General features: G+C 35.4%; 4 protein-coding genes across 7 annotated transcripts in view; 3 read left to right on the top strand and 1 right to left on the bottom strand.

Moving 5' to 3' along the window:
• LOC111482290 (ruvB-like protein 1) overlaps positions 1 to 3,218 on the top strand; it is a 6,101-nt gene extending 2,883 nt beyond the window's left edge. For both annotated transcript variants that reach the window (XM_023128001.1, XM_023128000.1), the window contains exons 6-13: positions 179 to 334; positions 1,037 to 1,171; positions 1,492 to 1,557; positions 1,640 to 1,746; positions 2,051 to 2,150; positions 2,243 to 2,334; positions 2,651 to 2,720; positions 2,903 to 3,218. In XM_023128001.1, coding sequence (XP_022983769.1) covers positions 179 to 334; positions 1,037 to 1,171; positions 1,492 to 1,557; positions 1,640 to 1,746; positions 2,051 to 2,150; positions 2,243 to 2,334; positions 2,651 to 2,720; positions 2,903 to 2,992 — 816 coding nt within the window. In that variant the 3' untranslated portion in view covers positions 2,993 to 3,218. The remainder of the gene's footprint in view (positions 1 to 178; positions 335 to 1,036; positions 1,172 to 1,491; positions 1,558 to 1,639; positions 1,747 to 2,050; positions 2,151 to 2,242; positions 2,335 to 2,650; positions 2,721 to 2,902) is intronic.
• Positions 3,219 to 4,468: 1,250 nt separating this feature from the next.
• LOC111482361 (lamin-like protein) lies at positions 4,469 to 5,482 on the top strand. Its single transcript, XM_023128111.1, has 2 exons — positions 4,469 to 4,687; positions 4,773 to 5,482. Exons 1-2 carry the CDS (start codon positions 4,501 to 4,503, stop codon positions 5,117 to 5,119), a joined length of 534 nt encoding a protein of 177 aa, XP_022983879.1. The 5' UTR covers positions 4,469 to 4,500; the 3' UTR covers positions 5,120 to 5,482.
• A 731-nt stretch (positions 5,483 to 6,213) lies between these two features.
• Positions 6,214 to 9,412, bottom strand: LOC111482265. Of its 2 annotated transcripts, none has more exons than XM_023127968.1 (10): positions 9,153 to 9,412; positions 8,625 to 9,011; positions 8,407 to 8,499; positions 7,870 to 8,328; positions 7,649 to 7,784; positions 7,413 to 7,578; positions 6,998 to 7,126; positions 6,716 to 6,910; positions 6,503 to 6,625; positions 6,214 to 6,415 (listed from the first exon to the last, which is right to left on the bottom strand). In XM_023127968.1, the coding sequence occupies exons 2-10, from the start codon at positions 8,911 to 8,913 to the stop codon at positions 6,299 to 6,301; spliced, it is 1,707 nt and encodes a 568-aa protein (XP_022983736.1). In that variant the 5' UTR covers positions 8,914 to 9,011; positions 9,153 to 9,412; the 3' UTR covers positions 6,214 to 6,298. The 2 variants fall into 2 exon arrangements, with proteins under 2 accessions (XP_022983736.1, XP_022983737.1); XM_023127969.1 differs by having other exon boundaries at positions 8,413 to 8,499.
• Positions 9,413 to 10,619: 1,207 nt separating this feature from the next.
• Positions 10,620 to 11,060, top strand: part of LOC111482326 (uncharacterized protein DDB_G0289917) — a 2,507-nt gene continuing 2,066 nt past the window's right edge. The window contains exon 1 of one of the 2 annotated variants that reach the window (XM_023128060.1): positions 10,620 to 10,921. In XM_023128060.1, coding sequence (XP_022983828.1) covers positions 10,849 to 10,921 — 73 coding nt within the window. In that variant the 5' untranslated portion in view covers positions 10,620 to 10,848. The remainder of the gene's footprint in view (positions 10,922 to 11,060) is intronic. The other variant, XM_023128059.1, reaches the window with a different exon arrangement.

The following is an 11,060-nucleotide window of genomic DNA, read 5'->3' as shown; positions in this document are numbered from 1 at the left end:
GGGGGGGGGGGGGGGGGGGTGGTTCCTATATGTAATAGAATTGCTTACATTATTCCAACTTTTATTGTACTATTTTACTAGTGACCAATCTTGGTTATAATGAAACATCTTTATGCTAAGTAATCCTGAGGTTTGATCTTATTGTAATGGTGGGAGTATTCATCTTCACATTCTGCAGGTAGCTGTTGGCGATGTTATATATATAGAAGCAAACAGTGGAGCTGTGAAAAGGGTGGGTAGAAGTGATGCTTTTGCTACAGAGTTTGATCTTGAAGCTGAAGAATATGTTCCACTTCCTAAAGGGGAGGTTCACAAAAAGAAAGAAATAGTCCAGGTTGTCTCCCTGTGAAATGTACCTTTATTGTGTAGCATTCCCTCAGTATCGTATTATAATTTATGCAGTCCAAAATCCTTAGTTTGCCAGCTTAAGAAAACCTACCTAAAATGTGTGTTTTCTTTACTATAATTCTGGTGTTCTCATTTTAACTTTATATGGTTTTTTTTAATCTTATTTATGAAAACTATTAAGTCAGCATGCACATTTAAAACAACATGTAGAATATCTGTAATTTTTTTTATATTGAAAGTTTGTCCAATACTGGTTGACTGGAAACTGTTTAGTGTAGGTTAGTTATTTGTTATGATTTTGAAGTCAATTGTTTGATGATATTGTTTTGACTTCTTGTATTTGTACCCCTAATTGACTCACGCTACTTCATCTTGCACTAAGCTGCAAGAAGCTTATGCACTAGAATGCTTTGCTCCATTAAGAACTTTGGGCCTAGCATGTCTCATACAAGTGATTGGAATGTGCATCCATGTGTATGCATGTTTTTAATAGCGCAATTAAGTTTTTAATCTTTCTGGCGTAACATTCTGAAATTTGGGGGTCTGTAGACAAAATACCTTTTTCCTGCATTCTGATTCAGAAGCAATCTTATTTCCTACATTTTTGTTCATGCTTTTGAACATGCATTTATTGAAACAGCGACAGTTCTTGTATTAATTTATTGCAGTTTCCTTTTCTGCCTGACAGGATGTGACTCTTCACGATCTAGATTCTGCCAATGCACGGCCTCAAGGTGGACAGGATATACTATCTCTAATGGGTCAGATGATGAAGCCAAGGAAAACGGAAATCACAGACAAGTTGCGGCAAGAAATAAATAAGGTAGTTCTTTCTGTTTGAAAGATCTTTTTCTGAGTTACATACATTCTTGGTGATTCCCTGAATTGTGGACAGTATTGTCGTACTTGATTGGGAATGTGAGTTAATTGTTTTCATTTGTTTTTATTTTGCATGTTCTCAATAGTAACTTGAGACCTGTATTGTTGCCATATTTCATATTCTACACGATAACATTCTTCCAAAACTGTTCTAAATTTCATGAAATTTTTCGATCTTACTGGAGGGTATTCTATTTCAGAAGTTTGGAATTTGTAAACTCAAGAAATAGAAGTATAATTATTTGGGGTTTATTTTAATGACAGGTTGTTAACCGATATATTGATGAAGGTATAGCAGAGCTAGTCCCAGGAGTTCTATTCATTGATGAGGTTATTTCTACACTTTCAGCTCTTTCATCATTCTTTGTAATCAAAACTTTTAGTTTGTTTATGAAGTAAGTAAAATTTCCAGGTGCATATGTTGGATATGGAGTGCTTTTCATACTTAAATCGAGCTTTAGAGAGCTCACTCTCCCCAATAGTGATCTTTGCAACAAACAGAGGAATCTGCAATGTGCGGTAGGAAGCCTTGCCCCTAGTAGATTGTCTTTCAAATTGCTCATTCTTGCACCTTTTTCATGTTTTAAATGTTTCCTCCATTTTTTGTGTGGAATTCATATTTAATGTCTCAATGGTTGAGTTTTTTTTTTTTAAAAAAAAGGAAAATTATTGATAGGTTGTTTGTGTAATTTTTCATCATTGCTAAATCTTAAATAAACGACATCTTTGACCATGAATGATGTAGCTATTACTAATTACTGTAAACGAAAACACATCTTTCCAGATGTTAAAAAATTATTGCTGAACAAATCCTTTCTTTCAGAGGGACTGATATGAATAGTCCTCATGGAATACCTGTCGATTTGCTTGACCGGTTGGTGATCATCCGAACACAAACTTATGGCCCTGCTGAGATGATTCAGGTCAGCTTGCATTCTTTTGTTGAAATTTAAATCTTATGCCTTATATGAAGGTGCCAAACCACTGACAATGCTATCACTGATACTTTGTCAAGATATTAGCCATTCGGGCACAGGTGGAAGAATTGGTTGTAGATGAAGAAAGCTTAGCTTTCCTTGGGGAGATAGGTCAGAGAACGTCGTTAAGGTACCATACAATAGATTTGTGTTTGGAATGCTTTTAAACCAAGTTTAATAGAGGTAATTTGATTACAAGCGTTCTAGTAAAAAGCACATGATAACATCAGTTGCTTTCAAGTGCTTACTTTAAATTCACATAGGTCAAAAGATCTCTGCAGCACTTGATTGCCTTTTTGATTCTTTTATAAGCGGTTATAAACTACTAAAAGTAATGATTTTGAGTGGGAAGTTAGTACTTTTGAGCAATACAAAAGTTAAGATAATGCCAAATCAGTTGCAAACATATATCCTAAGAAGACTGAAACCTTTTGGTGGTTCTGTAGACATGCAGTTCAATTGCTATCGCCTGCTAGCGTCGTGGCAAAAATGAATGGTCGAGACAGCATATGCAAGGTATAGATGGCAAACTCTTGTTTCTTTAGTTGATGGGACGTTATGGACATGTTCGAATTGAACTTTTGAAGTGTTAAAAAAATATATATATTGAAGTGTAAAAAAATTATGTTTAAGCTCTTAGAAAGTCGATCCAAACAACGGAGCTCCATTTATATGTTTTGGTTGCTTTACATCCACAGGGAGATCTCGAAGAAGTTTGCGCTCTCTATCTGGATGCCAAGTCTTCGGCAAGGCTTCTTCAAGAGCAGCAAGAAAAATACATTTCTTGATTTGTTTCCAAGTGCTACTCCATTTTTAACCATTCCCCACCGGCAGATTATTATCTCTGAGGTAATTTTCTATCTCACTGCGTAAAGATGGAGATAGGGATGAGGATTATTCAGTGGTAAATTTTTGTTATCCGCTAATGTTAGTTGTAAAATTTGAAGTACAAGGGATGTATGGATTACTTGGTAATTTTAATGTCTATATTGAGAGTAAACATTCTGTAGTGTAGATGCACATTCTCTCATGCTGATTCTGCAACCTGAAGTGGAAATTTGGGTTCATGTTTTGGTTATCATTATGTTTGCAATTTCATTTCACCAACTCTAATAACGAAACACACACACACACACACACACACAAAAGATTAGAGTTGCCCATTTGAAAGGAGAGCGACGTATACTTAGGATTTAACATGTTATGAGTTTCTTTGACAATCAAATGTCGGGAGGTTCAAGTGATTGTCTTGTGAGTTAGTTGAGGCGTAGACACTCACTAATACAAGAAAAACAAGTGATTGCCTTGTCAAGTGAATGAATCAACCAATTAGAATGGAATTTTTTATTCATGTTGATTTTTTTTTATACTAAAATTGGTAAGTTTTGAGAAGCTTATGTGTCTTATTCGTCTTTAAAATTCATTTCAATTCATCAACTCTTTATTTTTGTGAGTTCATTTTAGGAGACTTTAACCTATTAAAAGACATTGAGAATACTTTAGTTCATTGAATTGTGCTCTTAAATTGTAAATTGATCTTAAAGAATTTGTGAAATTATAAATGGTGGGTTTTTTTTCTTTTTTTTTTTTAAAGCCCTCAATGTTTTGTAAATCCAAAAATTTGGACATTTTCTTCGAAATTACAAAAATTACAAAAGAAAACCCTAATTTTGTAAAAGTTAGGACCATTGTCCCTATAGTTACATAATTGTGTAAAATGACTAATAATTTGACTGCTATATTATGGGTGGAATGAGTGGTCTCCACTATTTCAATTTTATAAAAATAAGAGCCCTCAATTTTCCACTTTATCAAAATAATAATAATAATAATAATAATAATTAATTTATTTTATTTTATTTTAATTTAATTTAATGTTATCAATATCCTTAAACTTTTAAGTAACATTAATATCTTTAAACTTTAAAAAAGACTCCCTCAATGGTAAAGACTCACACAATACTATAAATTATATCACAAAAATTCTAACTTTTCTATCCATATTTTAATAATTAATCCTAAAAATAAATTTCAATTAAACTTAAAATTCTAAATTTATAAATTAATTACACATTTCCAAAATTTTAAATTTACACAGCTTTTGGGATTAAATAGACGTTGAAAATTAAATTTGTATTAAAAAAAAAAAAAGTTGAGGTTTAATAATTTGTACTAACCCAGTAGTTGAGTTGAATTAAAGAAGTAATGGAAGTTGTGGATCTATAAACCAACCTCTTCTTTAATCTTTATAAGCATCACTCCTCAGTCATGGATACACACACTGAAATACAGAGATATGCAGGTTCTAAGAACAAGGGTCGGCGGCGTAGGGCTGCTGGTGGCGGCGGCGGTAGTTGTGCTGACGGCAATGTCGGAAGTTTCGGCGACACGGTGGACTGTCGGTGGCAAGATGGGTTGGACGACCAATGTGAACTACACAATCTGGGCTGAGGGAAAACACTTCTATTACGATGACTGGCTCTGTAAGCACTTCTATTTATAGATCTGATGCGGATTTGTTTAGGTAATGAGTTGGTTTGTGGGTAATTTGGCGGTTGTTTGTGTTAGTTTTTGTGTACGACAGGAACCAAATGAATGTGTTGGAGGTGAACAAAACAGAGTATGAGAATTGCAATTCCGATCAGCCACTCCATAATTTCACCACCGGAGCTGGAAGAGATGTGGTTCATTTGAATGTCACCGGACCTTATTACTTCATAAGCGGTAAAGGGTTTTGCTATGGAGGCATGAAGCTCGCTATCCATGTCTGGCACCTGCCTCCGCCGCCCTCGGCCTCCCCCTTCAACGCTAAGAGCAGTGCTCTGAGATCTTCCTACATCGCCCATACCCCATTTGTCTTAACCGCTGTTTTCGCCATCGCCGCTCTCCGGGAAGCTTTCCGCCGATTCTGGTAGAGACCACTCTTACTCAGTTCACATTCAACTTACTACACTTTTGTTTGCCAATTTGTGCTATTTTGGTTTGGTTTGGGTTGGGTCGGTTGGATTAGATTTGTTTAATTTTAGTTCTCGATTTTATCGATATAAGAGTCCTTCCTCAATTATGAATCACCTTTTATATCATTATGTTCTAAGTTTAGTCGGCTCAGCTCGTCCCCAACTGGTGGAGAACTCTCTACTTGGGTGGTACCTTTTGTGGTCTCATTTAGGAGATGAGTACCTCTTGACGACTAGGGTGTTCATGTCTCAATGTATTCAAGTATAATCATGATCTGTAATAGTCCAAATCTACTGCTAATTGTTTGTTTTGACCCGTTACTTATAGTTGTTAGCCTTATAGTTTTAAAATGCATTTACTTGAAGGGTTTCTACACTTTTATAAGGAAAGCTTCGTTACCCTATCCATCTATTGTGGGATCTCACAATCCACCCCTTGGGGCCAGCGGAAAGCCTATCCATCTAATGTGGAATCTCACAATCCACCCACTTAGGGCCACCAGAAAAGCTTCGTTTCCCTCTCCATCTGGCGTGAGATCTCACAATCCACCAATTGGAGCTAGCCTAGCACACCACCCCCTCTCCATATGATGTGGGATCACCCATTGGAGCACAACCATTGTAATAGCCCAAGCCCTACTAAAAGATATCGTCCTCCTTGGCTCATTACATATCACAGCCAACTTCTCAATGTTAGATCTCCAAATCCGGGATCTCACACTATCATTATATTAACTTTTAGAAAAAGACCATAAACAATGGGCTATGAAGCGTAAAAATTCGTTCGTTCTTTATAAGTAAGTATTAGTTGCTCAACAATTTATACAGCTTCGAGCTTGTTTAGGGCATTAGGATAGCATTTCTTCTCAAACTCAATTCAAATAGTCACCTTTTAACTCAAATGAATAATTATAAATTATGCTTTAAATTTATTAAGATAAAGATGAATACACATACGCACAGGAGTTATAATTGATAGAAATAATAAAGGAAAGAATGAGAATGAGAATGAGGGGTCAATAAGAAAACGAAGAACAATGATCGTTGGGGAATAAAATTGGAAGAAAAGAGATTTGATTATATATTTCCCCCAGAAATTTACAAAATATAGTTTGGAAAATGGCTCATCAATCTCAATCAATCCTCCTCCTCAATGGTAACTAATGTTGGGAGCTGTCCTTGATCCACAAAATCAACCTTGTTCAACCTTAAACAGCACAGCACTTGCTCAGGCAATTCCTCTGGCTTCTGTGCCTGATCATTGTTCATACCACAAACAAATATATTCATATCTATCAATTTTTCCTCATCAAAATCCCAAAACAAAGGAGATTCTCTTACCTGGATTGTTAAACCGAGATCAATTATTCCGTTCCTTAAACGGTCTCGGAATGAATCGAGCCCCTTTCTTGATATGTAGCTAAAGCGATGAATATCCAAATCGATCTCGAAGTAATTTGAACCCTTTATATCAAAGAAACGTTACGAACAATAAATTGAAAGTTTAGGTAGATATAAATCTTGAGAAACCCGAAAAGGGTTATGATATTTTACCGTGAAGAAATTGTGCTGAGGGCGTGAGAGGACAGGCTTCTCATTGTAGGCATTTACAAGCTTCTTTTCTGTGGAACTTAGTTGGAGATCCTCAGGGTTAACAAGTCCTGCCATGATCTTTAGCCTCTCTCTAAATGGAAAAACCGATTCTTTTGCAAATCCTCTGCTCCTTTCCATCTCGTCGTCGATAAATTTCTACGACACGAATGTGCAAATATCAGTCTCGTAATAACCGTTGGATGAATCTTTATGCTCAACAATAATCAAAGGAGAAGAAGCTACCTTGATATTCTCCTTATAATGACTAGAGATATCCTGGTTGAAATTATCAGAAACTTTGAAATACAAAACAAGACTCATCCCTTCCCCATCACTATCACCAAGGAACATTGCAGCTGGATAAGTAGGCAGCTGCCACACAAAAAAGCCATTAAAAAAGCTTCCAAGATCTCGAGCTAGATAATGTTGAGGCTTGTTGGGAGAGAGTCCCACGTCGGCTAATTAAAGGGGGTTGATCATGGGTTTATAAGTAAGAAATATATCTCCATTAGTATGAGGCTTTTTGGGGAAACTAAAAGCAAAGCCACGAGAGCTTATGCTCAAGTTGGGCAATATCATACCATTGTGGAGGTTCGTAATTTCTAACCGATATCGATATCAATATCACAATATGCTAGTGATAAGGAAGAATGAGTACCTGAATATTAACAATGAGCAACAGAGGCACATCCGTGGTGCTAGCTTCAATGCTCGGAAGCTCGAGGTGCTGTGCAATGTGGTTTATCTTTCTAGGACATATGAACAAGTCGACGCCAATCGGTACGTATGGACTAAAGTTTGAAGCAGGGGACTTCATCCTATCTCTGTTAATCGAAGAAAATGGATCAAGTTCTTGTTTTTGTAGAAAAACCAAGAAATGCAGCTAGAACATACTTGAAATAGTTAGGACCACGGAGCTTAAAAGTTGAGGGTGGAATCTCACACCAACATCCAGGAGTTGGCTTATCTCCTTTGAACCGTGGAATGATATGCCCAGCTCGTGGACGGTATAAGTACTTCTTAGACTCACCTAAATTTGTGAGCACAAAACTTTTGTAAGGACCAGACCCATTGAAAATTTTGAAAAGTGCTGTCCAAATGGAGTGTATACGTACAGTGCTCGTTGGGTTCACCAACATCACACGACCGCCGCCTAAACGAAAGCCGAAAGACAGCAGACTGCATCTTCTGAGGTGGCTGCGAGTTCAAGATCTTCTCATTGAAGCTAGCAGCTGACACCAACTTTCTCAAGCTAGAGTTGTTGTCTTCATGGCTTGGTCTATCAACTTTGAGGCCTTTGAAGCTTCCATGAGAATGATCCAACAATGTCTTCTTTTTCCCACAGGCTTCAGCCTTGGCCAAGCAAGAAAGGCCACAGCCAGGAGCGCTCACGATGGCGTAGGTGCTTGATTCTTCAAAGTTCTCCTTTCCTATGAACTTTGTTGGCTTTCCTCCTCCATCTATTTTCAAGTAACTCTCACAAAACTCTTCATATTTGCACTTGTTGTCCACAAAACATGCTGATCTTTCATACTGAACCACTTGGCCAGTTGTTGGCACTGTTGGAAACCCATCTGCAGGAAGATTAGAGTCAGGGAAATGCACGTTTAAAGGGCAAAATATTGTTCCAATGATACTCATAGTTAGCTTACAATTACCCCCAATTACGCTACTGAAGTCATCATCTGAATCAGACTGATCCACTAAGCTCATAGAATCATACCACAACTCCTCTTGGCAAATCCCTGTAAGCACACACACATCAATAACTTCAGACGACACGACACGACACGGATTGAGACTTGAAATGAGTATAGCAGTGTTCGAGATTTCAGTTCATGTTCTAGAATTAGAATGATTGAATGGATACCAGAAGCATCAAACTGGCTGTGCTGCCATTGCAATTGGGTGAGGTGGAAAGTGGAGTTGGTAACTTCAGATCTCCGACAAGTGGTGGTGGCGCCATGTTCAAAATCCATATGAACAAATTCACTCACAGCATAATCAGTGACTACACCGCCTCCTGCATTGCTATGTCGTTTCTTCACTCCCTCAACCATGGAATTCCCCAATCTTCCCTTCGACTTTCTCGACTGTCGACGATGATGTTTCTTGGTCGTCGGCACTATTTTAGCATGAGTTGATACACAGCTCCCCATATTTATTTATTTATTTATTTACTTTTCCTTGATATTATAACAACAAGCCCACTCTCAAAATTTCCAAAGCAAACGCCAAATTATTTAATTCAATAGGCCTGCAACCACCATAATATTCATAGATTCATGATTCAACTCCATCAAACAAACAATCTATCCAACAAAAACCTAACCGATGATAAATCGAAAAGAAAAAACACAAAAAGATGGATGAAATTACAATGCAAAACATAACATACCCAACAAGGAAGAATAGAAGGCCTTGTTGTCCTATGAGCGGCGGCGATTAGACAGAGGAAATCACATACACAGGGGAGGGCGAGTTGAGACCGACAAGAAAAAAAAGGTCTGATACAAAGTGGAATGCCCGAACGCTGGAAGCTCCATTTGTAAGAAAATGGGAGGCAACAAATTAGTGTCCTCACAGAAAAAAACTGCGACGAAAATGGCGATCGCTTCCAACATCACAACAAACTTAAAAATAGAAATCTTAGTTCTTGTTATTTTATGAACCTCATTAACTAATCTCCCTCACCTTAGGGGACTAATCATCATTTAAACACTAATCTGGGAATAAGCTATTTGATAATTCATCACAATTTTATATAAATAAATACTTTTATATTTTATATTTTATTTTTATTTACTGAACTTATTTAAATAATTTTTAATTTAACGTCAATTTTAATAATCACTCCCAAATAAATAATTTTTAAATAAGACTATATAAATTTTCATTTTAGATAATTAATACAATAACCAAAGAATTAGTTGTATAGGTTATATTTTAACAAATCAAACACGGCCACGTGGTAAACTTTATAGGATTATGATAAATTATTTATAAAATAATGAAAAAGAAGTAATATAAGATTTATCAAATAATATTACATTTGAATTAATTAATAATGCTATAAAATTAAAATAAGCTAATTAGTAAATAATTGATTGATTATAAATAAATAATGTAAGTGGCTAATTAATTATGGTATCTAATTGATTAATAATTTAGAAAACAAATAATTCATTCCTTCAATAAATTTTTATTTGTAAAAATGAATTAAATGTATATAGGATTTATTTATTTATTTAATAAGAGATTAAAAGCTCGTGCAAGACATGTGAAGAAAAACCAGTGATGACAAAGTTAGTGGGTCTTCGGTTCCGTCGCGCACGCTAAAATCTTGAACACCAAGTTAGTTGGGTCATCACAAAATTAAAGTCAAGTCAAGGACCCGTTTCTAATAATTATAAATTTACCCATCCGTCCCTAATCTTTATAATATTTCTCCATTTGATTTCTAATCATTTTGAATTTTCAACTTTACCCCAAATAAACTATCAATTTACAATCAAGTCCTTTCTACAAAAAAAGAAAAGAAAAGAAAGGAAAATTGTTTTATTAATACAATTAAAAGATGAAATTGAGAATTAGTAAATAGATGAGGGACTGGAGGATAAATTAAAATTTAAAATTTTGAAGATGAAAATGAGAATTAAGTAATAGACGAGGGACTTGGGGATAAATTTTGGCATGCATAAAATGGGAATATAATGAAAAGAAGGGACCGGAAGATAAAAAAGGAAGAAGTGAAGAGACTTTTTGCGTAAGGTAAGGGATGAATATTTAATTAAATTAATAATAATTAGGTGTGAATTTTGGAAGTCCTCTGGATTCTGATATTCCTCGGCCAATCCAAATTCTTCTCTTATTTTATTTTGTTTTATTTTTAAATTTTTTTAAATATATTTTTTTAGAGTTTCTCTCACCCAAGATTTGATTCAATCTCTCTGTTCTTATTATTAATTCTCTATTTCTGTATCTCAGAATCCGCGCCTTGTTTCTATGTCGGTTATTTTTCTGTTTAGGTTTCGAAAATCGCATCAGTTCTTCTTCTTCTTCTTCGGCGTTTTTGCGTTTTGAATTTCAATCGTATGGGTAGTTGGAGAAAACAGAGTTGTGAAAATCGTCACCAAGAACTCAAGGCGACGAGAAACCCCTCCCTAGGTAAAATGCGTTTCGTTTAATCCTAATAATTTCATGTTGCAATTCTTCGATTTTGCTATTTTTTTTTTTTTTTTTTTTTTTTTTTTTTTTTTTTTTTTTTTTTTTTTTTTTTTTTTTTTTTTTTTTTTTTTTTTTTTTT

Source organism: Cucurbita maxima, unplaced genomic scaffold (assembly GCF_002738345.1).
Source record: "Cucurbita maxima cultivar Rimu unplaced genomic scaffold, Cmax_1.0 Cma_Scf00007, whole genome shotgun sequence".
In the NCBI taxonomy this organism is placed as follows: Eukaryota; Viridiplantae; Streptophyta; class Magnoliopsida; order Cucurbitales; family Cucurbitaceae; genus Cucurbita; species Cucurbita maxima.
This window is presented reverse-complemented; position numbering and strand designations above follow the sequence as displayed.

Bases quoted from the DNA above. Each gene is read 5' to 3' on its own strand.
- LOC111482265 (XM_023127968.1), bottom strand. From the start codon at position 8,913: ATGGGGAGCTGTGTATCAACTCATGCTAAAATAGTGCCGACGACCAAG. The intron at 7,127-7,412 runs GTACTCATTCTT...TTTGTGTGGCAG, and splicing joins TGCTCATTGTTAATATTCAG to CTGCCTACTTATCCAGCTGC. The intron at 6,626-6,715 runs GTAAAATATCAT...TTTGATATAAAG, and splicing joins CTCAGCACAATTTCTTCACG to GGTTCAAATTACTTCGAGAT.
- LOC111482361 (XM_023128111.1), top strand. From the start codon at position 4,501: ATGCAGGTTCTAAGAACAAGGGTCGGCGGCGTAGGGCTGCTGGTGGCG. The intron at 4,688-4,772 runs GTAAGCACTTCT...TGTTTGTGTTAG, and splicing joins CTATTACGATGACTGGCTCT to TTTTTGTGTACGACAGGAAC.